This window comes from Pseudophryne corroboree, chromosome 1 (assembly GCF_028390025.1).
Source record: "Pseudophryne corroboree isolate aPseCor3 chromosome 1, aPseCor3.hap2, whole genome shotgun sequence".
Taxonomy (NCBI): Eukaryota; Metazoa; Chordata; class Amphibia; order Anura; family Myobatrachidae; genus Pseudophryne; species Pseudophryne corroboree.
Genome location: NC_086444.1, coordinates 365435536 through 365457666, shown reverse-complemented (window position 1 = coordinate 365457666; position 22131 = coordinate 365435536). Strand labels below are relative to the sequence as shown.

The 22131-nt window shown below is 45.4% G+C and overlaps 1 protein-coding gene across 1 annotated transcript in view; it reads right to left on the bottom strand.

Annotated features, from left to right (window-relative positions):
• LOC134884584 (solute carrier family 2, facilitated glucose transporter member 9-like) overlaps positions 1–22131 on the bottom strand; it is a 150124-nt gene that overhangs the window by 4130 nt on the left and 123863 nt on the right. Inside the window, exons 8-11 of the mRNA XM_063913000.1 lie at positions 18734–18844; positions 15242–15343; positions 15054–15129; positions 11483–11610 (exon numbers count right to left, since the gene is read on the bottom strand). Coding sequence (XP_063769070.1) covers positions 11483–11610; positions 15054–15129; positions 15242–15343; positions 18734–18844 — 417 coding nt within the window. The remainder of the gene's footprint in view (positions 1–11482; positions 11611–15053; positions 15130–15241; positions 15344–18733; positions 18845–22131) is intronic.

Genomic DNA, 22131 nt, shown 5'->3' with positions numbered 1-22131 from the left:
ACAGTAAGCACTGACCTAATGAATTCAGCCGGAGACCAGGATCAAGCGGCCAGGCCGATGCAAGAACTGGCAGCCCGACTAGAACATCAGGAGGCTGCACAGGGCCACATCATCCGCTGTCTCCAGGATCTCTCTACTCGGCTGGATGGGATTCAGACAACTCTCCGTGGATCAGGCGCATCTGGTGCGTCAACCACAGTGACTCCAGCTATAACCCCACCCACCTTACCCATTTCTGCTCCACGTCTTCATCTTCCAACGCCAGCAAAATTTGACGGATCTCCAAGATTCTGCAGGGGATTTCTCAACCAGTGTGAGATTCAGTTTGAGCTACAACCTGGCAATTTTCCCAGTGACCGTACAAAAATTGCCTACATCATCTCTCTTCTCAGTGGCTCCGCCCTTGACTGGGCATCACCGTTATGGGAGAGGTCCGACACCCTGCTATCTTCTTACACTGCATTCGTGTCAACATTCAGGCACATCTTCGACGAGCCAGGTCGGGTAACCTCAGCTTCATCCGAGATTCTCCGTTTACGCCAGGGGTCACGTACTGTAGGACAATATCTGATACAGTTCCAGATCCTGGCATCCGAACTGGCATGGAACGACGAGGCCCTGTATGCTGCATTCTGGCATGGCTTATCTGAGCTTATTAAAGATGAGTTAGCTACCAGAGACTTACCTTCTAAGTTAGATGAGCTAATCTCACTCTGCACGAAAGTTGATTTACGTTTCAGAGAGAGAGCAACTGAGCGTGGAAGATCATCTGCTCCAAAATCTTCTGCTCCTCCTCCTCGTCAACTGTCACCATCTAAAGATGAGCCCATGCAAATTGGCCGTTCCCGTTTAACTCCTGCTGAGCGCCGAAGACGTCTCTCTGAGTCTCTTTGTCTTTACTGTGCAGCTCCGTCTCACACCATTAATGCCTGTCCCGAACGTCCGGGAAAACTCCAAACCCTAGCTCGCCCAGGAGAGGGCCGGCTAGGAGTAATGATCTCCTCTCCATCTCCTCATGATTGTAATCTCCCAGTCTCGCTTCAAGTTGCTCAACGTTATCGGAACGTCATTGCTCTCCTTGATTCCGGAGCAGCTGGGAACTTTATTACTGAAGCCTATGTTAAACGGTGGTCCCTACCCACCGAGAGACTTCCTTCCTCCTTTTCCTTAACTGCCGTGGATGGCAGTAAAATTTTTGATACTGTTATTGCTCTAAGGACTCTACCAGTTCATCTGAGAGTGGGAGTTCTTCATTCCGAACTTATTTCACTTTTAGTGATTCCAAGAGCCACACATCCTGTGGTCCTGGGCCTTCCATGGCTCCGTCTTCACAATCCTACAATTGATTGGACGACTACGCAAATCCTGGCATGGGGTTCCTCCTGTGCAGAGACATGTTTGTTTAAAGTATTGCCTGTCTGTTCTTCCTCCCCCAGGTCGTCTGATGTTCCACCTCCTCCATATCAAGATTTCACGGATGTGTTCAGTAAAGCTTCTGCTGATATCCTTCCTCCTCATAGAGAATGGGACTGCCCGATTGATCTCGTTCCAGGGAAGGTTCCACCTCGAGGCCGAACTTATCCGTTGTCTCTGCCTGAGACGCATTCTATGGAGGAATACATTAAAGAGAACCTAGCAAAGGGGTTCATTCGACCTTCTTCTTCCCCAGCCGGCGCAGGCTTCTTTTTTGTAAAAAAGAAAGATGGTGGTCTGCGGCCGTGCATCGACTACAGAGGTTTGAACGACATTACCATCAAGAACCGTTATCCTTTACCCCTGATTACTGAGCTCTTTGACAGAGTTAGCGGAGCTACCATCTTTACAAAGCTGGACTTGCGAGGTGCATACAATCTCATCCGGATCCGTGAGGGTGACGAGTGGAAGACCGCCTTTAACACCCGTGACGGACATTATGAGTACCTCGTCATGCCCTTCGGATTGAGCAATGCTCCAGCTGTCTTCCAGCATTTTGTCAATGAGATCTTCAGAGACATTCTATACCGTCATGTCGTGGTCTATCTAGACGATATCCTCATTTTTGCCAACGATTTAGAGGAACATCGTTTTTGGGTTAAAGAGGTTCTGTCCCGTCTCCGTGTCAATCATCTCTATTGCAAATTAGAAAAATGCGTCTTTGAAGTCAAGTCCATTCCGTTTCTAGGGTACATTGTGTCCGGTTCCGGACTAGAGATGGATCCTGAGAAACTACAAGCAATTCAGAATTGGCCGGTACCCTTAACCCTCAAAGGGGTCCAGAGGTTCTTAGGGTTCGCCAATTATTACCGAAAGTTTATACAAGACTTTTCCACCATTGTGGCGCCTATTACTGCTTTCACCAAGAAGGGTGCTAACCCGTCCAAGTGGTCTGAAGAAGCCATGCAAGCTTTTCATCTTTTAAAACAGAGGTTCATCTCTGCGCCTGTCCTGAAACAGCCTGACATCGACTCTCCTTTCATCCTAGAGGTGGATGCCTCCTCCGTTGGAGTAGGAGCGGTGTTATCTCAGAGGGCTAAAGATGGCCATTTACATCCTTGCAGTTTCTTCTCCCGGAAGTTCTCCCCAGCTGAGCGCAACTATGCCATTGGCGACCAGGAGTTGCTAGCCATCAAGCTCGCTCTAGAAGAGTGGAGGTATCTGTTGGAGGGAGCTTCTCATTCAATCACCATACTTACAGACCACAAGAACCTTTTATATCTGAAGGGCGCACAATGTCTCAACCCTCGTCAGGCCAGATGGGCACTTTTCTTTTCCAGGTTCGACTTTAAACTCCAGTTCTGTCCGGGCTCTCAGAATCGCAAGGCCGATGCCCTTTCCCGCTCATGGGAGCAAGAAAATGAGTCAGAGTCTTCAGACAAGCATCCTATTATAAATCCGTTGGCATTCTCCACGGTAGGGATGGACTCTACGCCCCCATCAGGGAAAAGTTTTGTGAAGCCGATGCTAAGGAAGAAGCTCATGCATTGGGCCCATGCTTCCCGTTTTGCCGGACATACAGGTATCCAAAAAACCCTGGAGTTTATCTCTAGGTCCTATTGGTGGCCAACTCTGAAAAAGGACGTCTTGGAGTTTATTGCATCTTGCCCAAAGTGTGCCCAACATAAAGTATCCCGCCAGTCGCCTGCGGGTCAACTGGTTCCACTATCCGTTCCCCGTCGACCATGGACCCACTTGTCGATGGATTTCATTACAGACTTACCCATGTGCAACAAGTTCAATACCATCTGGGTGGTAGTTGACCGGTTCACCAAGATGGCACACTTCATTCCTCTCACCGGTCTTCCGTCAGCTTCCAAGTTGGCTCAAGTATTCATACAAGAGATCTTCCGACTCCACGGTCTTCCTGAAGAAATTATCTCAGATCGAGGAGTTCAATTCACAGCCAAATTCTGGCGAAGTTTATGTCAAGTCCTCCAAGTCAAGCTAAAGTTTTCCACGGCTTACCATCCTCAGACCAATGGTCAAACCGAGAGGGTGAATCAGGACTTGGAGGCCTTCCTCCGCATCTATGTGTCCTCCTCTCAAGATGACTGGGTTCAATTACTTCCCTGGGCCGAGTTCTGTCATAACAACCAGTATCATTCTTCATCTGCTTCAACACCATTCTTCACTAACTTTGGATTCCACCCTAAAGTCCCTGAGTTCCAACCGCTTCCAGCAACTTCTGTTCCCGCAGTGGATATCACCTTGCATCAGTTTGCCAATATCTGGAAGAGCGTACGATCAGCTCTGCTCAAGGCATCGTTCAGGTACAAGAAGTTTGCGGATAAGAAGCGTCGAGCAGTTCCTGCTCTCAAGGTGGGTGATCGGGTATGGTTATCCACGAAGAATTTGAGGTTAAGAGTTCCCAGTATGAAGTTTGCACCTCGCTATATCGGTCCTTTCAAGATTGAACAAGTCATCAATCCTGTTGCTTACAGACTCCAGTTGCCTCCCTTCTTAAAAATACCCAGGACATTCCATGTTTCCCTGTTGAAACCGCTGATCTTGAATCGGTTTCATTCCTCACTTCCTCCAACTCCGAAAGTCCAAACTCAACGAGGCGTTGAGTATGAAGTGGCCAAGATCCTGGACTCACGTCACCGTTACGGTCAACTACAATATCTTATTGACTGGAAGGGTTATGGTCCTGAGGAACGTTCATGGACCAATGCTTCTGATGTCCATGCTCCTGCCTTGGTCCGGAGATTCCATTCCAAGTTTCCTCAAAAGCCAAAGAAGTGTCCTGGGGCCACTCCTAAAGGGGGGGGTGCTGTCACGATCCGGGTATCTGGACGCCATTTCTTACCCATCAGATGCCTCCTAAGGCTGGCTCAGCGCTCCAGGACCGGATCCCATCTGTTATCCTGATGTGTACATTCCTGTATCCTCTCCTGTCTCTCTGAGACGCTGTCACAGTAACGCCATATTACATCTGGCATGGCGTCTCCCGCGGCCTCCGCCGCCGTCCCTGAGCTTCTGCATGCAGAGTGTCAGAGTGGCGATTACGTCAGACGCGGCCTCCGCTGTGTCCGCGTGGTTGGATGTGCACTTGTCAGCCTGGCGTCTCCTGTCTCCAGTGGCCGGCACCGCCATTACTGTTTTCATTACCACATGGATTACAAACCAAACTTCCCTCCAAGTGTCTGCATGGGCGCAGCCATCTTGGATTCTGTCAGCTGATCATTTCCTCCAATCTGTTGTCAGTATTGTTAATCTGCATAATTGCCTAGCCAATCCCTTCCTTGCTGCAGGTATAAATACACTGTGACTGAGCAAGGAAGGCGTCAGTGCTTTGGTTGTCAAACCTAGTTCCTGTTTGTCTCTCTCCTGTGATTGTCTTCCAGGTTCCAGCTCCTGTCTCAAGACTTCCACCATAGAGACCCGCACCAGCATTCCACCTGCGGTGTAGCCTGACTCTCCAATCCATTGTGGATTCATCTGTTTCCAGCTACAACATTACCTGCTTCCAGCTCAGCTTTCAGCAGAGTACAGCTTCCCTTAAAGGGCCGGTGTCCTTTCTACACTTTACCACTCTCCACCGGTATTAATATTTCTCCGCTCTCAAGTTCTACATTTCAGTTCATATTTCATCGCTCCCAAGTTCATTTATTATTTAACTGGTTCCAGCCAGTATCCACTCCGTGCTAACAACAGTCTGGTTCCAGCCAGTATCCACAGCAGCTGTTTTACCTTCAGCAACCCAGCTTTTCCTGGAACACCAGCTGGCACAATCCTGGGTTATCTCCATTGCTACAGTCGGGCCTGGTAAGGACTTTCCATCTAGAAGATCATAAGAACTATCTCACACTACCAGTGCCCTGTGGCTCCTGCCATCCTGTAGTACCCAGGAACTGTATTTATTATTTGCTGACTTTTACGTTTTCTTTTACTGCTGCTGTGTTGCGGAGTTGTCATAATAAACATCATTGACTTTTATCCAAGTTGTCGTGGTCACGTCTTCGGGCAGTTATTATTCATGTTACTTACATGTCCAGGGGTCTGATACAACCTCCCAGGTTCCGGTACATCTCAGCCCCTACAACTGAGGCTGCCTCCCGTCAGCTCAGGCCCTCAGTTGTGACACATCTAAATTAACTAAAGGGCCCTACACACTGGCCGGTAGCACTAAACGATATGAACGTTCTCGTTCATTAATGAACGAGAACTAGTTCATATCGTTTACTGTGGAGGCAGCAACGATTAACGATGCGCGGCCTTGTGGATGGTCTTATGTCGGAAAAACCGACTGTGAGTTCAAGGTGCGCATGGCGCAGCATAGATATGCTATAAGAGAGGCCATTAATTTGGGACATAGTGAACAGCCTGTAGCAAGGCATTTTTTGCAAGCTAAGCATAGCATTGCTACGTTAAGATATAAAATTATTGACCAGGTCCCACGTTCCTTTAGAGGAGGGGACAGGTCTAAAAAATTGCTGCAGGTAGAATCCATGTGGATCCATAAATTAAATACGATTTATCCTAAGGGCCTCAATGAAACAATTAATTTCAAATGCTTTTTATGATGTATATAGCTCTGCATTATATGACTCATGAAGTCGATTTCTGCTTTGATTTATTAAGATAAAAGTGTCAGTAGTGATCTTTTGAAAAGGAATAAGTGATTGTTAATATGTAGATTCGCTGGTGAATTTGCTAGTTAGGGATAGTATTAGAGGGATTAAGATGGGGCAATGTCAATATATGTTTTTTAAGAATGTTCACATAATGTAAAAAGATATGTTTGAACTTTGAATTGTTGGTTTTTATACATGTAGTAAGTGGGATTTGATTTCATAGGTTGTTGACGGTTGCCATGGTGACTCTGTTTACAGCCCCAACACACTGGCTGGTCGGGCCGGGATGTCGTCACTTCCGTTGAGACAAGTCTGGAACCCGGGCGACGTGATTGGAGGCCGAGTGGACTATCCTCGTGGAGACAGGTATTTAAACACTGTTATTTGTTATGCATGTTATCCTGACGAAGGGGCTGCGACCCCGAAACTTAGAATACTGCATTAAAGCACTTTATGCACCTGAGTGCCGCCTTTTTCTGGACGATACGTGTGGGAGAATTGATTCTCCCTTGGAGGAAGGCACCGGGGCACGTAAACCTTATCCGTGGGGACGGATGGAGTGCCGGATCACACTGGACTATATATATATATATATATATATATACACAAAACCACTTTACCCGGCACTCCTATGTGTTCCCTCCGTCAGATATAGCTGCTCCCGTGCCCTCTTAGACGAGAGTACATCCTCCCGTACGTAAATCCTCCATGAAAGCGGCACTGGGAGACTTCGTTAAAGTGAAGAAAAACGGTGCTTTTATTGTAATTTTTATTGTAATTATTGTAATTTTTTACAATACTAATTTTATGGACAGGGGCACAGTCTCAGCTAGAAAACATAATTGAGACTAATAATTTATCGTCCAGCCCTGTCAAATTTACATCTGTTATGGACACCAGTACTATTAACTACTTAGATGTAAAAATCTCCATTAGGGGTGGTATTATTAGTACATCATTGTATGTTAAACCAACAGACAGAAATAATCTCCTCAAATTTGACAGCTTTCACGCTAGACCAACCATCAACAGTCTCCCATACTCTCAATTCCTACGGGTGTGCCGTATTAATAATGACCCAGTATAAGAGATACTGAGTTGGACAACATGACTAAAAAGTTTGTGGAACGAGGGTACCCAGTAGGGGAATTATTACTAGCCAAGAACAAGGCCCTCAAATGTACCCGTGATGAATTGCTTAGACCCAAAAACAAAAAGCAACTTAAAAATAGATTTCCATGGGTCACTCAATTTAACAGTAAAAGTACACATTTGTCCAGAAAGGTTAAACAATACTGGCCTATTGTGTCTACAGATAAAGATCTTGGTGAGGCATCTGGATCTAAATTATTGGTCAGTTATGCAAGAAACCATAACATCAGGGACTATGTGGTGAAAACCGACATGTCTGAGTTTGAGCAACACAAATCACACTTCTTGAGTAGGAAACCAGGCTGCTATAGGTGCAGCCGCCGCCCTCTGGGAGTGTATATTAGCTTAGCAGAATTGCGAATGAAAGATTAGCAGAATTGCTACTAAAAATTTTCATACAGTTTCTGAGTAGCTCCAGACCTACTCCTAGATTGCGATCACCTCAGTCCGTTTAGTTCCTGGTTTGACTTCACAGACACGCTCTGCGTTCGGCCAGCCATTCCCCCATTTCTCCAGCCACTCCTGCGTTTTTACCTGGCACGCCTGTGTTTTTCAGCACACTCCCGGAAAACGGACAGTTTCCGCACAGAAACACCCACTTCCTGTCAATCACACTACGATCACTCGAGCAATGAAAAAACGTTGCTCGAGCTTGTGCAAATCTCCAAAGTTTTGTGTTAAATTTCTGAATGCATGCGCGCTGCGTACCGTGCGCATGCGCATTTTCCACCTAATTGCTCAGTTGTGAAAAACGGCAACGAGCGAACAACTCGGAATAACCACCAATGGCCCTCATTTGCACACGCTAAGCCGCCGCCTACTGGGAGTGAATCTTAGCTTATCAAAATTGCGAACGAAAGATTAGCAGAATTGCGAATAGACACTTCTTAGCAGTTTCTGAGTAGCTCCACACTTACTCGGCATCTGCGATCAGTTCAGTCAGTTTCGTTCCTGGTTTGACGTCACAAACACACCCAGCGTTCGCCCAGACACTCCCCCGTTTCTTCAGACACTCCCGCGTTTTTCCCAGAAACGGTAGTGTTTTTTCACACACTCCCATAAAACGGCCAGTTTCCGCCCAGAAACACCCACTTCCTGTCAATCACATTACGATCACCAGAACGAAGAAAAAACCTCGTAATGCCGTGAGTAAAATTCCTAACTACATAGCAAATTTACTTGGCGCAGTAGCACTGCGGACATTGCGCATGCGCATTAGCGACTAATCGCTCCGTTGCGGAAAAAAATAACGAGCGATCAACTCGGAATGACCACCAATGTCCGATACAGAGTATAGGCTAAAGACAATTATTTGTACTGTGAAGCCATCCTGTGAATAGATACTCAAAGTCAGGATGAGTGCCTCCATGTAACTAGTAGTAGGAGTCATGGGGCAGGATGTATCAAGTATATATTACTACTACATGCATGCCGGCATTTAATAACACTTGCAGGAATGAATATTTACCTCCTGGGACAGCTCTTTTGATGTAGAGCTGTCCCAATTAAGTTCTAACTTCTGGGGCTATGAAACGGAAGTCCTTATGCACATATATGGCCGTCGGTCTGCGCATGAGCAAGCGTGGGGGGAAGGTGAGGGATCTGAGGGACTCGTTACATAAAGGAGCCGAGTGACTTCTATAGATAGGTAATGTGATCTATACATGACACTATCGTGCATAAGATCCGCAAAGTTACACTAGAGATTGATGTATATGGGCACATCACAGCCCCTTAGAATTCTCTGAGGACTGCTGTGCTCATGCTCCACGGTGGATATTGCCGACATATACTGTGGGGGATCCGGTCTGAAGATCGACAGTGTTTAGGTCGACAGTCACTAGGTCGACATGTTTTCAAGGTCGACAGGGTTTCTAGGTCAACAGGTCAAAAGGTCGACATGAATTTTTCATTTTTTTTTTCTTTTTTGGAACTTATTCATACTTAACGATCCATGCGGATTACGATTGGGAATAGTAACCGAAGCGAGCCATGCGAGGGGACACAGTACACTAATTGGGCTTCCCGGTGACTGTACGGAGAAAACTACACCAAAAAAACATGAAAACATGGAAAACTCATGTCGACCTAGAACATGTCAACCTAGAAACCCTGTCGACCTTCAAACCCTGTCAACCTAGTGACTGTCGACCTATAGTAGTCGACCTAAACATTGTCGAACTAGACACTGTCAATCTAATGATCCACACCCATACTGTGGACCATTACATATGTAGTACCGTATATATTTTGGTAAACCCCTGAAAATTGGCAGATTTTTTCCTTGATACACCCTAACCCTATAGAGAAGTGATTTTCAACCTTTTTAAATTTGTGGCACACTAAACAAAATTTTTAAATTGCCAAGGCACACCATCAGTTTTTTTGGCCCCGCAGTAATAAAACACATTGGCCCCACAGTACTAAACCAATGCTTTGACCCCCGCAGTAATAAAACACATATTACTGTAATAAAACAGATTTATATTAATGCCACACACCTGCCCCATAGTAATTCCACTCATTACCCCCCCTGTAATGCCACACACCTGCCCCCCATAGTAATTATGCACACCTGCCCCATTCTAATTCCACACACCTGACCCCCATAGTCAAGCCACACACATGCCCCCATTGTAATTCCTTACACCTGTCCCACCCATAATAATTATACATACCTGCCCCCCATTGTCATTCCACACACCTGCCCCCACATAGTAATCATACACACATGTCCCCATTGTAATTCCACACATCTGCCCCCCAACATAGTAATTCCTTGCACATTAATGTTTTATAATGATATATAAATATATATATATCTAACCTTAAATCTTTCCCTCTCAGTGGGGAGAAGTGAGGAGTTCTGGGACAAGGCAGCATGGAGGAGGAGCAGCAGCGAGTGACTGTGCACTGCAGGCGGCGAGAACGCGATGTGCGGTGCGTGACCTGTGAGTCATTGTAGGCCACAGGCTGGCTGATGCGGAAGTGCAGCGCTGCCCGGCTAGCACAGGTACATCTGGCTGGCGGCTGCGTCGGGTCTGTGTGCGGGTAGAGGTGCCAGGTCTGTGTGCGGGCAGCAGCAGGACTGTGTGGCGGCAGGCGGCGGGCAGCGGTTGCGGCACACCTGGCAACTGCAGCAGCACACCTGTTAAAAAGGCTGTTATAGAGAGAAGGATCTCTCCTTGAGTACAGCCCCTTAAAACTAAAAGTATCCCATAATGAGGGGGACACTCCAGGTAGCATGGTTAAAGGTGAGACTTTATTTAATAGAATCTGTAACTGAGTGAACCCAGCAGTGAACAATGTTGCTATAAGAAATATCCCTGGATTCATGGATGTGGTAGAGTCCCTGGACATTTAGGGCATTAGTTCGGTTTGCAACACAGAAGTGTGTACAGAGATAGGGTCCATGTTTAAGGGATGCCCATTAATGGAGTCTCCGGTGTGAGTCTCTAATAATGTGGAATTGCTGCACCCAGAAACATTGTGAATGTTATTACTCACTGCCGTGTTGCTATCTGTGTTGCACAGGTGGAGAAGGAGACTGTAACTTACTTACTGCATTTAATATGTGTGGTACATGATCAAATGGAGGTATACATTTACACTATGCAGAACAACACAGGGCCTGATTCAGAGATGTACTCTAATGCCAATACCGCGATCCCATACAAAATGAAAGTTCAGAAATATACAAATACTATTTTAAGCATTTCCGACGTGTACGAGCGTCAGCTGGACTGTGCAAAAAGTGGATCACCTACATTACTTATCTGAGCACTGGGAAGATCCGCCGGCTGGTCTATTCACTCCACATTGGCAGCTCGAGTAAATGTGGTGGGTCGTGCAGATTGAACTGTGTAACTGTCAGTATATATGACTACTGTGGCAGCAGTATTGCGAGAGAGCACTCAGCCTCGTGCACAAGCACGCCCATGACACTCCCATTACACACCTGCAACACAGCCTCTTTTTACGTTTAATTTTGGTTACCTCCTAGTCGCCACCCAGATTTGCAAGTGCTTCAAAGTGGTATCCTCGTATCATTGCGTAGTTTATGCGTGAGCAGTAAGAGTTTCCGAGGCTATTCACACTTGTGAAGTAACAACACCTCGGCCAACTACCAAAAAATCTGCATACGTATAACCGAATCAGGCCCATAATTCTTAGACTTTTCATGTTTTGTATTTGCAATTGGAGACTATACATTTTCTAAACTATATATAACTACACGTGGTCAGTGGTTAGTACTGCTGCTATAATGTCATACTCACCTCCACATAGGGAAATGTCATCCCGATCACATAGAGACCAATCCAGTTGAAGCTGCTGATGAGCACAAACATGGCAGCACGTGAGGAGTTACTGCATATTTCTATAATTATTGCAATAGTTAGTGTCCCTATGAAGGAAAGGCAATGTTAGTATTTATTTGGATTGTTATTCTAGTAGTCATAAGGCTTCAGTTTAAAGGTAATGGCACATACACACCCACACATTTATAATATAAAATAGAATTCTGATATAAATTATGTCATCACATTGGAATGTAATAACAGCATACTTGCCTACTTCCTGGCTGCTCCCTACACACAATATAGGCCTGCTGCAAAGCATTTTAATCAGCAGAAGCTGGTTGTGCGTCCTATAACATTACTTTGCATCTAAAACATATTTTTGCGGAAAAAAAATGCAAAAAGAGGGCACGATTTCAAGGGCTGTTTAGCGTGACTCCAGCAATGATGTAAGAGGATACATCTGTACATCCACAGAAGATCTGTGGTTAGTTCTCCAGGAAGGTCGGAACAACCTCCCTACAGACTTACTTCAAAAACTGTGTGCAAGTGTACCTGTAAGAATTGATGCTGTTTTGAAGGCAAAGGGTGGTCACACCAAATATTTTGATTTAAGATTTCTCTTCTGTTCATTCACTTTGCATTTTGTTAATTGTTAAAAATAAACTATTAACACTTCTATTTTTTTAAAGCATTCTTTCAGTGCAGCATTTTGTCCACACCAGCCTAAAACGTTTGCACAGTACTGCATGTGTGCATCTACTGTATAAATACATACTGTACATACAGTATGTATATATATATATATATATATATATATAATCTATATACATACATACATACATACATACATACATACATACAGTGCATCCAGAAAGTATTCACAGCGCTTCACTTTGTCCGCATTTTGTTATGTTACAGCCTTATTCCAAAATGGAATAAATTCATTTTTTTCCCTCAAAATTCTACACACAATACCACATAATGACAATGTGAAAAAGTTTTTTTGAGATACTGTATTTGCAAATTTATTAAAAATAAAAAACTAAGAAATCACATGTACAATAGTATTCACAGCCTTTGCTCAATACTTTGTTGATGCACATTTGGCAGCAATTACAGCATCAAGTCTTTTTGAATAGGGTAGGTTGGCACACCTATCTTTGGGCAGTTTCTCCCATTGCTCTTTGCAGCACCTCTCAAGCTCCATCAGGTTGGCTGGGAAGCGTCGGTGCACAGCCATTTTCAGATCTCTCCAGAGATGTTCAATAGGATTCAAGTCAGGGCTCTAGCTGGGCCACTCAAGAACATTCACAGAGTTGTTCTGAAGCCACTCCTTTGATATCTTGACTGTGTGCTTAGGGTCGTTGTCCTGCTGAAAGCTGAACCGTCGCCCCAGTCTGAGGTCAAGAGCGCTCTGGAGCAGGTTTTCATCCAGGATGTCTCTGTACATTGCTGCATTCATATTTCCCTCTATCCTGACTAGTCCTCCCAGTTCCTGCCGTGCACCACCATGCTTTACTGTAGGGATGGTATTGGCCTGGTGATGAGCGGTGCCTGGTTTCCTCCAAACATGACGCCTGGCATTCACGCCAAAGAGTTCAATATTTGTCTCATCAGACCAGAGACTTTTGTTTCTCATGGTCCGAGAGTCCTTCAGGTGCATTTTGGCAAACTCCAGGCAGGCTGCCATGTGCTTTTTACTAAGGAGTGGCTTCCGTCTGGCCACTCTACCATACAGGCCTGATTGGTGGATTGCTGCAGAGAAAGTTGTCCTTTTGGAAGGTTCTCCTCTCTCAAAAGAGGAATGCTGTAGCTCTGACAGAGTGACCATCGAGTTCTTGGTCACCTCCCTGACTAGGGCCTTTCTCCCCCGAATGCTCAGTTTAGATGGTCGTCCAGCTCTAGGAAGAGTCCTGGTGGTTCTGAACTTTTTCCATTTACGAATGATGGAGGCCACTGTGCTCATTGGCACCTTCAAAGCAGCAGATATTTTTCTGTACCCTTCTCCAGATTTGTGCCTCGAGACAATCCTGTCTCGGCGGTATACAGACAATTCCTTTGACTTCATGCTTGGTTCGTGCTCAGACATGTACTATCAAGTGTGGGACCTTATATAGACAGGTGTGTGCCTTTCCAAATCATGCCAAATCAACTGAATTTACGACAGGTGGACTCCAATTAAGCTGTAGGAACATCTCAAGGATGATCAGTGGAAACAGGATGCACCTGAGCTCAATTTTAAGCTTCATGGCAAAGGCTGTGAATACTTAAGTACATATAATTTCTTAATTTGTAATAAATTAGCAAAAATCTCAAAAAACCTTTTTTTCACATTGTCATTATGGGGTATTGTGTGTAGAATTTTGAGGGGAAAAAATGAATTTATTCCATTTTGAAATAAGGCTGTAACATAACAAAATGTGGAAAAAGTGATGCGCTGTGAATACTTTCTGGATGCACTGTATATATATATATATATATAGATATATATAGATATATATAGGTTCAGTATCCCTTATCCAAAATGCTTGGGACCAGAACTATTTTGGATATCGGATTTTTCCGTGTTTTGGAATAATTGCATACCATAGTGAGATATCATGGTGATGGGACCCAAGTCTAGCACAGAATGCATTTATGTTTCATATACACCTTATACACACAGCCTGAAGGCAATTTTAACCAATATTTTTAATACATTTGTGCATTAAACAAAGTGTGTGTATGTTCAAACAATTCATTTATGTTTCATATACACCATATACACACAGCCTGAAAGTCATTTAATACAATATTTTTAATAACTTTGTGTATTAAACAAAGTTTGTGTACATTGAGCCATCACAAAACAAAGGTTTCGCTATTTCACTCTCACTCAAAAAATTCCATATTTCGGAATATTTGGATATGGGATACTCAGACTGTGTATGTATGTATGTATGTATGTATGTATGTATGTATGTATATATATATATATATATATATATACTGTAGATTTACAAGATCTATTTCGCATGAAAATCGGACTCGTGATGTTTCAGTTTACACGTCAATCCAGTAGATGGCGCACCAAGACAAATACTACAAACTATGGTTACACATGATGCAAGTTGATATACAGTATATCATTTGAGTCGCTGGTCAAGTTACTTGCAACCTTTTGGTGTTAGGTTAAGTAGAAACAGATTGGCACTAATGTCTTTGTAAAGTTAGTTCCACTGAGCAATAACAGACATCGACACAAGTGAAGATGCAGTCAAACACTAATATAAATACTAATACTAATAATAATAATAATACTACTAATAATAATAATAATAAGGTAATTGCACATTAGTCCTTTTCATGTTATCTAAAACCCTTTGCAACTAACATAAATAAATATAGTTGAGTAGCACAGTATATTTCTCGATTAGACAGATATGTCTAATCGAGAAATTAAAGAAACGATAATGCCATAAGATGTTTTCAATTGACTTGTGTAAAAGCACAACAGGCAAGATCTTGTGCATGTTCTCCGGTTTTACAGAAAAGAAAAGATATATACCTGGGCCCAGACCATAGAAAAAGATGAAAAAGAATATTAACACTGAACTGCAATAGGGGATCCAGTCAAACCAGCCCTGAATGAAAGACACAATACAAATGAATTAGCTACAGCTTTCATTTTCCTGAAATAGCCATTAAAGAAGGTGCAGGCTCTATGTGTGGGATAGATAAATGTATTATTATTACCTGAATTGACATAGTGACTGTGAGAAGTCCTAGCATTGTAGCCATGAGCCCGTAACTACCCAACAGGATGACTTTTCTTCTGCAGTGCTCTGTCAGCATACTCTGCGGGAAAGAAGATGCTGTCATTTCACCATCATGCATAGAGAACAAAATGGCTGTGTAACCTGGACACCACAACTCTGATGCGGGCTTCAATATGCTTTTTGGTGGCCCACATCTTTCTTGGCATCAATAGTCAAAAGACTATTATTTTGCATCAATTTTGTCAGTTTGGGGCATTAGTCACTGCTTAAACCGTCAGTGGTGTCACTAGTGGGGTGCGGGCCACGCCCTGGTGTCACCAAAATGCTGACTCTTCCTCAGTGACAGGAGCTGGGTTCGCACTGTGACATTACATGCAGTACTTGACTACTGTCACAGTGTAGAAGCCAGCAGTGCAGCTCGACAAGTCTCCCAGGGACAGCCCAGTATCTCTGAGGATGCTGGGCATCAGGGCAGCCATGGGGGAGGGTGGGGGGGGGGGCTGTGGGGACTGGTGTCCCGGGCCCTTATAGAGAGGGGGCCTGACCCCTGGCTCCTAGCACCAATGCCTGGAAAGCTGCACCAGGCTGTGAAACGGCAGCGGAGTACTTCTTAAAACAAGCCTTCACCTGCGCATCTGCTCTCTGTGAACCATTACTGTAGGTCTGCAACACTCCACCTTTATGTAATATCACAATGTATGACATCACATAGGGGTGGAGCAGTGCAGCAAAATTTCTTTTTGGGGGACAGAGGGGCCCTGTCTCTTTTGTCAGTTTCAGGCCCCACAATTTCTGCTGGGCATGCCCTTGGAGTGATGAAAATGTAGTCAGGATGCAAGGCCGCTTCCCCTTTCCACAAGGCCATGTTGTCTTTTTTTGCCAGAGCAAGCAGCCAGCTTTTTTGGCGAACCGGGAGTTCAAATAATGGAGGTGAAAATAAAACCCATTCTGCTCTGTCTACACCCATTTGTAGTCAACTGTCCAGCGGTACAGTCCTGCTATTTCAACACTGTCCCACCCGCAGGCCGCAGAGTCTTGCAGATGGGTGTGTGTGTGTGGGGGGGGGGGGGGTGAGGGGAGGTTGGGAGAGCCTGTGATTGATCACTACTGCAGATGCAGTCCACAGAAGCTGTAGCCTTGCACATGCACAGTCCCCACCACCGGTTATGCACATGCACCAGCCCCAGACAAATGCCAGATCTATTGCGCAGGTACCGGGACATGGCTGGCAGTATCCTCTCCAGGCATGGGTAGTGGCACTGGCAGCGGTAGTCCCCCTCCTAGAAGGTAGGAGCCACTGCTAGCCAAATCCCTAGCAAATACAGTGCTACTTAGATGTATGCACAGTACATTGGCATAACATGCGAGTCAGAATCAGGCCCTCTGCATCCATATGTGTTCCTCCACGACTGTATTTTGTTAATTGAGCACCTCTTTACCCCCCCCCGTATCTTCCTTATTAAGTGTTTCATGCCCCAATATGATATTTATTTAATGTGCTCCACAATGAGCCCCCTTCCTCCTATATGTATTGCATTATACCTTAGTGTCTGTATTTTCTTTCACTATTGTACTTCTCATCACAGCACCATTTTTTCCCATTGCCCCCTGTCCCTGGATTTGTACTGTGGTCCCACAGCACCCATAGGTGACCTACTTAAGGTAGATTTCTTGCCTTCTTCCTGGTCAGAGGGCCTTCTGACAGGTGGCAGCAGCATCAACATACAGTACTAACATAGTAACCCTGCTGGGGGCAGAGGGCCTAATTCATGTTTGTACACAATGTCGATGCTTTTTCAATGGAGCAATTATTAACAGACTGCGCATGTTCTGTGATCACACTGATCGCACTCGCGCTGACATTTTATACACAGTTATTCACAAGAAGGGACTGCTTGGGGGAGTTAACGTGGGAGTGACGGCAAAAATGCGGGCGTATCATGGCCATTTTTGAGGAGTGTATTTTCTTTAGCTGTGATCATGTACGCAGAGAAACATGGTGCTAATGCTGCTATGGCTGTGGCTAGTATGCATAGCCTGAGGTTAACAGTAAAAGTCGCTGTTCCTCGTTACTGCGTCGGTGCTGTGTATGAGTGTGCAGTTGCAGGCGTGTCATGGACATTTTTGAGGCTTTCATTTTCTTCAGCTGCGATCATGTATGCAGAGAAACATGGTGCCAGCGTTGCTACTGCCGCACCCAGTCTGCATAGCCATACTGCAGGTCAACTGTAGGAGTTGATGTTCCTTGTTATTGCGTCAGTGCTGCATATGAGAACACAACTGCGGAGGGCTTTGCGATGCTCCAGTGGGCGTCTATCTTCTTTTGATGATTACCGCAGTTCCATAATCTAGGAAAACCCAGCTGCATATACATTTTTGTTCAAACATGAATTATGCCGGGAGGACCTAATTCAGCTTTCTACGCTGAAGTGCGGAAATTGCTAAGCGGCGCTGTGTGCATGCGCGAGGGGTTATATTGCGATTGCATGAAATTGCAGTCTAAGTGCCGGCGGGGGGGGGGGCTTTGGGGGTGACAGGGCAGCGCTGAGGTGTTTTCTGGGCTTCGAAGCAGCTTTGGTGGGGGGGGGGGGGGGGGGTCTGGACTACGGAGGTGTGTCCGGACCATATGTGGGGCGGGCCGCAGCGTCGGTGTGATGTGACCCAAAAAGGCCACTGTGACCCAAAACATGGTGACTGATTTACTGTTTATCGAGGAATGCTATTGGAAGGAGTTGTAAACTACAACTCATGCTGAATTAGGCCCAGAGTGCAGAGAATCAGTCAGATGCTGCCGGGGACCCAAGCGCCTCTTGAGTCAGCCAGGAGCCTGGAGGAAGTGCCTTGAGGGGGTTTAGGCAACCTTTTCATGACTGCCTCACAGAGTAATGTCTCACATGTTCACGCAGAGGAGGCGGTACTCTCGATGGCGCCTATGCTTAATAAATGTGATTCCTGTCCAACCGCCTGTAATTGCTAATTAGATATTCAGTGCCCAAATGGCCCTAGGCCACCCAGATGCCCATAGGCATCTGCCGAAAGGGCCTAATTCATGTTTGCATGCAGTCGCCAATGTTCACGCAACGGATCGATTGCGTGAACACGTTCACAGGGATGATTTACAGTAATCGCAGAGTGATTGACAGGTAGGGGCCGTTGGGGGAGTTAACTGGAAGTGGTGGCAAAACGCAGGTGTATCATGCCCATTTTTGGAGTGTGTATCTGCCTTCAGATGTGATCATGTACAAAGAGAAACATGGCACCAGCGTCACCACTGCTGCTGCCAGTCTGCATAGCCATATGTCTACCCTTACAGTCAATGTTCCTCATTCATGTATATAGGCTGTAAATGTGTACGCAGTTGTGAATGAGTTTAGGATCGATCCTGTGGGTGTCTCATACTGCATATGCCTAGGGCCGGCTCAGTCAATAGGCCATAAAGACATGTTCCTAGGTCAATTAAGTTACTCACAGATAGAATAACAGCCAGCAACTCGAAGCTTCCTATTCCCAGAGATATATAAGGGATCTTCTTCACAGGAAAGCCAGCAGTTACAAAAACACTGCTTGCATAAAAGTAAATCTGGAACAGACAGTTCAAAGTTACACCATATTAGTTTAAAAAAGTCCAATGTATTATTGCTACTGTTATTGTTATTCATTTTTCTCAGGTTGGGATCGGGTGACCGGCGTTTTGGATCCCCCAGTCACCATACCGACGCCGGGATCCCCATGTTAGATTGCTGGCGGAGGGGCAAGTGAAACAAAGCCCCTTGCGGGCTCGAGTGGTAATAGTTGCTGTTAGTTGGCATGCCAACTGTAGTGCTGTGAATCAGCCGGGATCCTGACGTCGGTATAGTGACCGCCGGTCACATAAGTACATCCCATTTTTTTCAATACAGTATTATTCATATATTGTTCCTATAAATATCTATCTATCTATATCTATCTATCTATCTATCTATCCATCTATCTAGCTCTTTAGATATCATAGATAATGAGCAGAAAGAAAAGGTTATAGTTTAGGTTATAGTTCATTAGGATGAACAGGTTCGGTTCTTGGAGATCCAAAAACGAGGCAAAATGTCATCATCTCGCTGTTGGATCTCGCAGGTTTTGGATTCTATATATAGTCCTGGTGATCAGCGCCACCTTCACTCCAGACTTGGAGAGTGCACAGTAAGGACGTTGTTAGACAGTGGATCACTCTGTGGTCTGTCTCCGTCCCAGAACTAGAGGCAGCTTCACTGCTCTAGTGCTTTCCCTCCTAGTGTCAGCTCAGTGCAGGAGGAGGTGCTTAGTGCACAGTCTGAGAGAGTTCTTCCTAGGAGAGACAATTGCACTGACGTGCAGCTTCTACTCTCCTGTGTGTCTGACCTTGTCTACCCCACAGCCACACCCTGTATGTATGCAGCCACATCCTGTGTGTACTGAAACGCTGTGTTACAGCTGTACTGCTTCACATCTATACTGTGAGTTCCTGCTGCTGCAGAACATCTGCTATATACTACAAGCTGTTATCTATGTTATCTGAAAAAAACAATCATCCAGGTTAAATGCCATTGTGTGGATTGGCATCCCTTTTCCGATACCACAACACTCTGCCAACACATGATCCTTCTGTGCTGTAGTTAGGGAAGGGGGCAGGAGAGAGCAGAGGGGTTGCAGGAGAGTGGAGTTAACCTGGGGTGCTGCTTGTGTAGGTTAGGGCTCTGCATAGTAGTGCACTGCATACAGCATACTGTGGCTGTGTATAGGACCAGATGTTGTTCTGTCTATAAGGGGCTGTGTACTGCTGTACACTACTGCTATATATCCTATGTGTGTGATCCAGACTCAGAGCAAAAAATATATTTCTATTGGTGCGTCACTCTGACTACTAGTACTGCGGCTGCCATACATTACTGCTATATATCCTCTGTGTGTGCTCCAGAGCAAAAAAATATATTTATATTGGTGCATCACTCAGTGACTACTAGTACTGCCGTACACTACTGCTATATAACTGTGTGTGATCCAAAGCAAAAAATATATTTATATTGGTGCGTCACTCAGTGATTACTAGTACTGCCGTACACTACTGCTATATAACTGTGTGTGATCCAAAGCAAAAAATATATTTTATTTGTGTCACTCTGACTACTAGTACTGTGGCTGCCATACACTAAAGCTATATCTCTGTATGTGTGATCCAAAGCAAAAAAAATAAATATTTCTATTGGTGCGTCACTAAGTGATTACTAGTACTGCCGTACACTACTGCTATATAACTGTGTGATCCAAAGCAAAAAAAATATTTTATTTGTGTGTCACTCTGACTACTAGTACTGCGGCTGCCGTACTGTCACACACCAGAGGCAGCGGCCGCCGCGCTTACCCCTGCGGGTCTGCTGGTCCGTCTGGCGGCCCCCCGCCTCCGGCGGTCGTCGGGTCCCGGCGTCTGGCTGGCGCTGCTCCCGGCGGTTCCCCGGAGTGTGGGCGCCGCCATTGCACCCGGCGTCACGTGGGCGGGAGTGGGTGGCGTCACAGAACCGCTCCACCAATCCTGTTAGGGCGGGAGATTCAAAACCAGACGCCTCCTAGAGTTTCCAGTCAGCTTTCCCAGCATATCGTGCTGCTCGCTCATCAGTGTCTTTATCATCGCTCACAAGTTCTTCATACATCAGTGTCTTTATCATCGCTCACAAATTCTTCATTCATCAGTGTCTTTAAACATCGCTCACAAGTTCTTCAATCATCAGTGTCTTTAAACATCGCTCACAAAATCTTCAGTGTCTTTAAACATCGCTCACAAGTTCTTCAATCATCAGTGTCTTTTAACATCGCTCACTAGCTCTTCATTCACCAGTGACTTTAAACATTGCTCACGAATTCTTTAGTGTCTTTCACCATCGCTCACAAGTTCTTTATTCATGTATCTCTAAACATCGTTCACAAATTCTTCAGTAGCCTTTGACATTGCCCACCAGTCCTCTTTTCATGTGTTGCTGTATTGCTCCCTTCCCTAAATAAAGTTCTTCAGCATTTCTTCATCAAACACAATTGTCAGAGTCCTGTATGAGGAAAACCTATATCCGGCCTTCTCTGCTCCGACCCAGCTGTGGTGCCTCTTCCCGACCATCGGAGGAGCCCCTGAGTTCACAACACTCCCAATCCAGGTCAGTGACAGTATACTCAGGCCTCATGGACCCGGGGGAACGGAACCCAGAGGCAAGTGCCATCCAGGACTTGGTTTCCCGAGTTCAGAGTCAGGAGGCTGCACAGAGCCAGGTGATGCAGTATCTCCAGGAATTATCTGGCCGGCTGGATCAAATTCAGGCTTCTCTGGCTTCAGTAGTTCCAGCTCCAGTGCCCGCTCCAGTGGTTGTCCCTAGTAATGTTTAATCCTTGTCTGGAACTAGGTCACGCCTTCAGCTTCCCACTCCCTCTCGCTATAATGGGAATCCAAAGAATTGCCGTGGTTTTCTCAACCAATGCGAGGTGCATTTTGAACTTCTTTCGCACAACTTCCCCACGGATCGGTCCAAGGTGGCGTACATTATTTCCTTACTGGAAGGTTCAGCGTTGGATTGGGTGTCACCATTGTGGGAGCGATCTGATCCTTTGGTTTCTAGTTACACCAATTTCATTGCGTCATTTCGAAGGATCTTTGATGAGCCCGGCAGAACGACCGCTGCTTCTTCAGACTTGCTCTGAGTCCGACAAGGCTCCCGTTCAGTGGGGCAGTATGTGATTCACTTCCAGACCATAGCTTCAGAACTACGCTGGAATAATGATGCTCTCCGGGCTGCCTTTTGGAACGGGCTCTCCGACCTCCTAAAGGATGAACTGATCACTAGGGATCTGCCAGATTCCTTAGAACAGTTGATC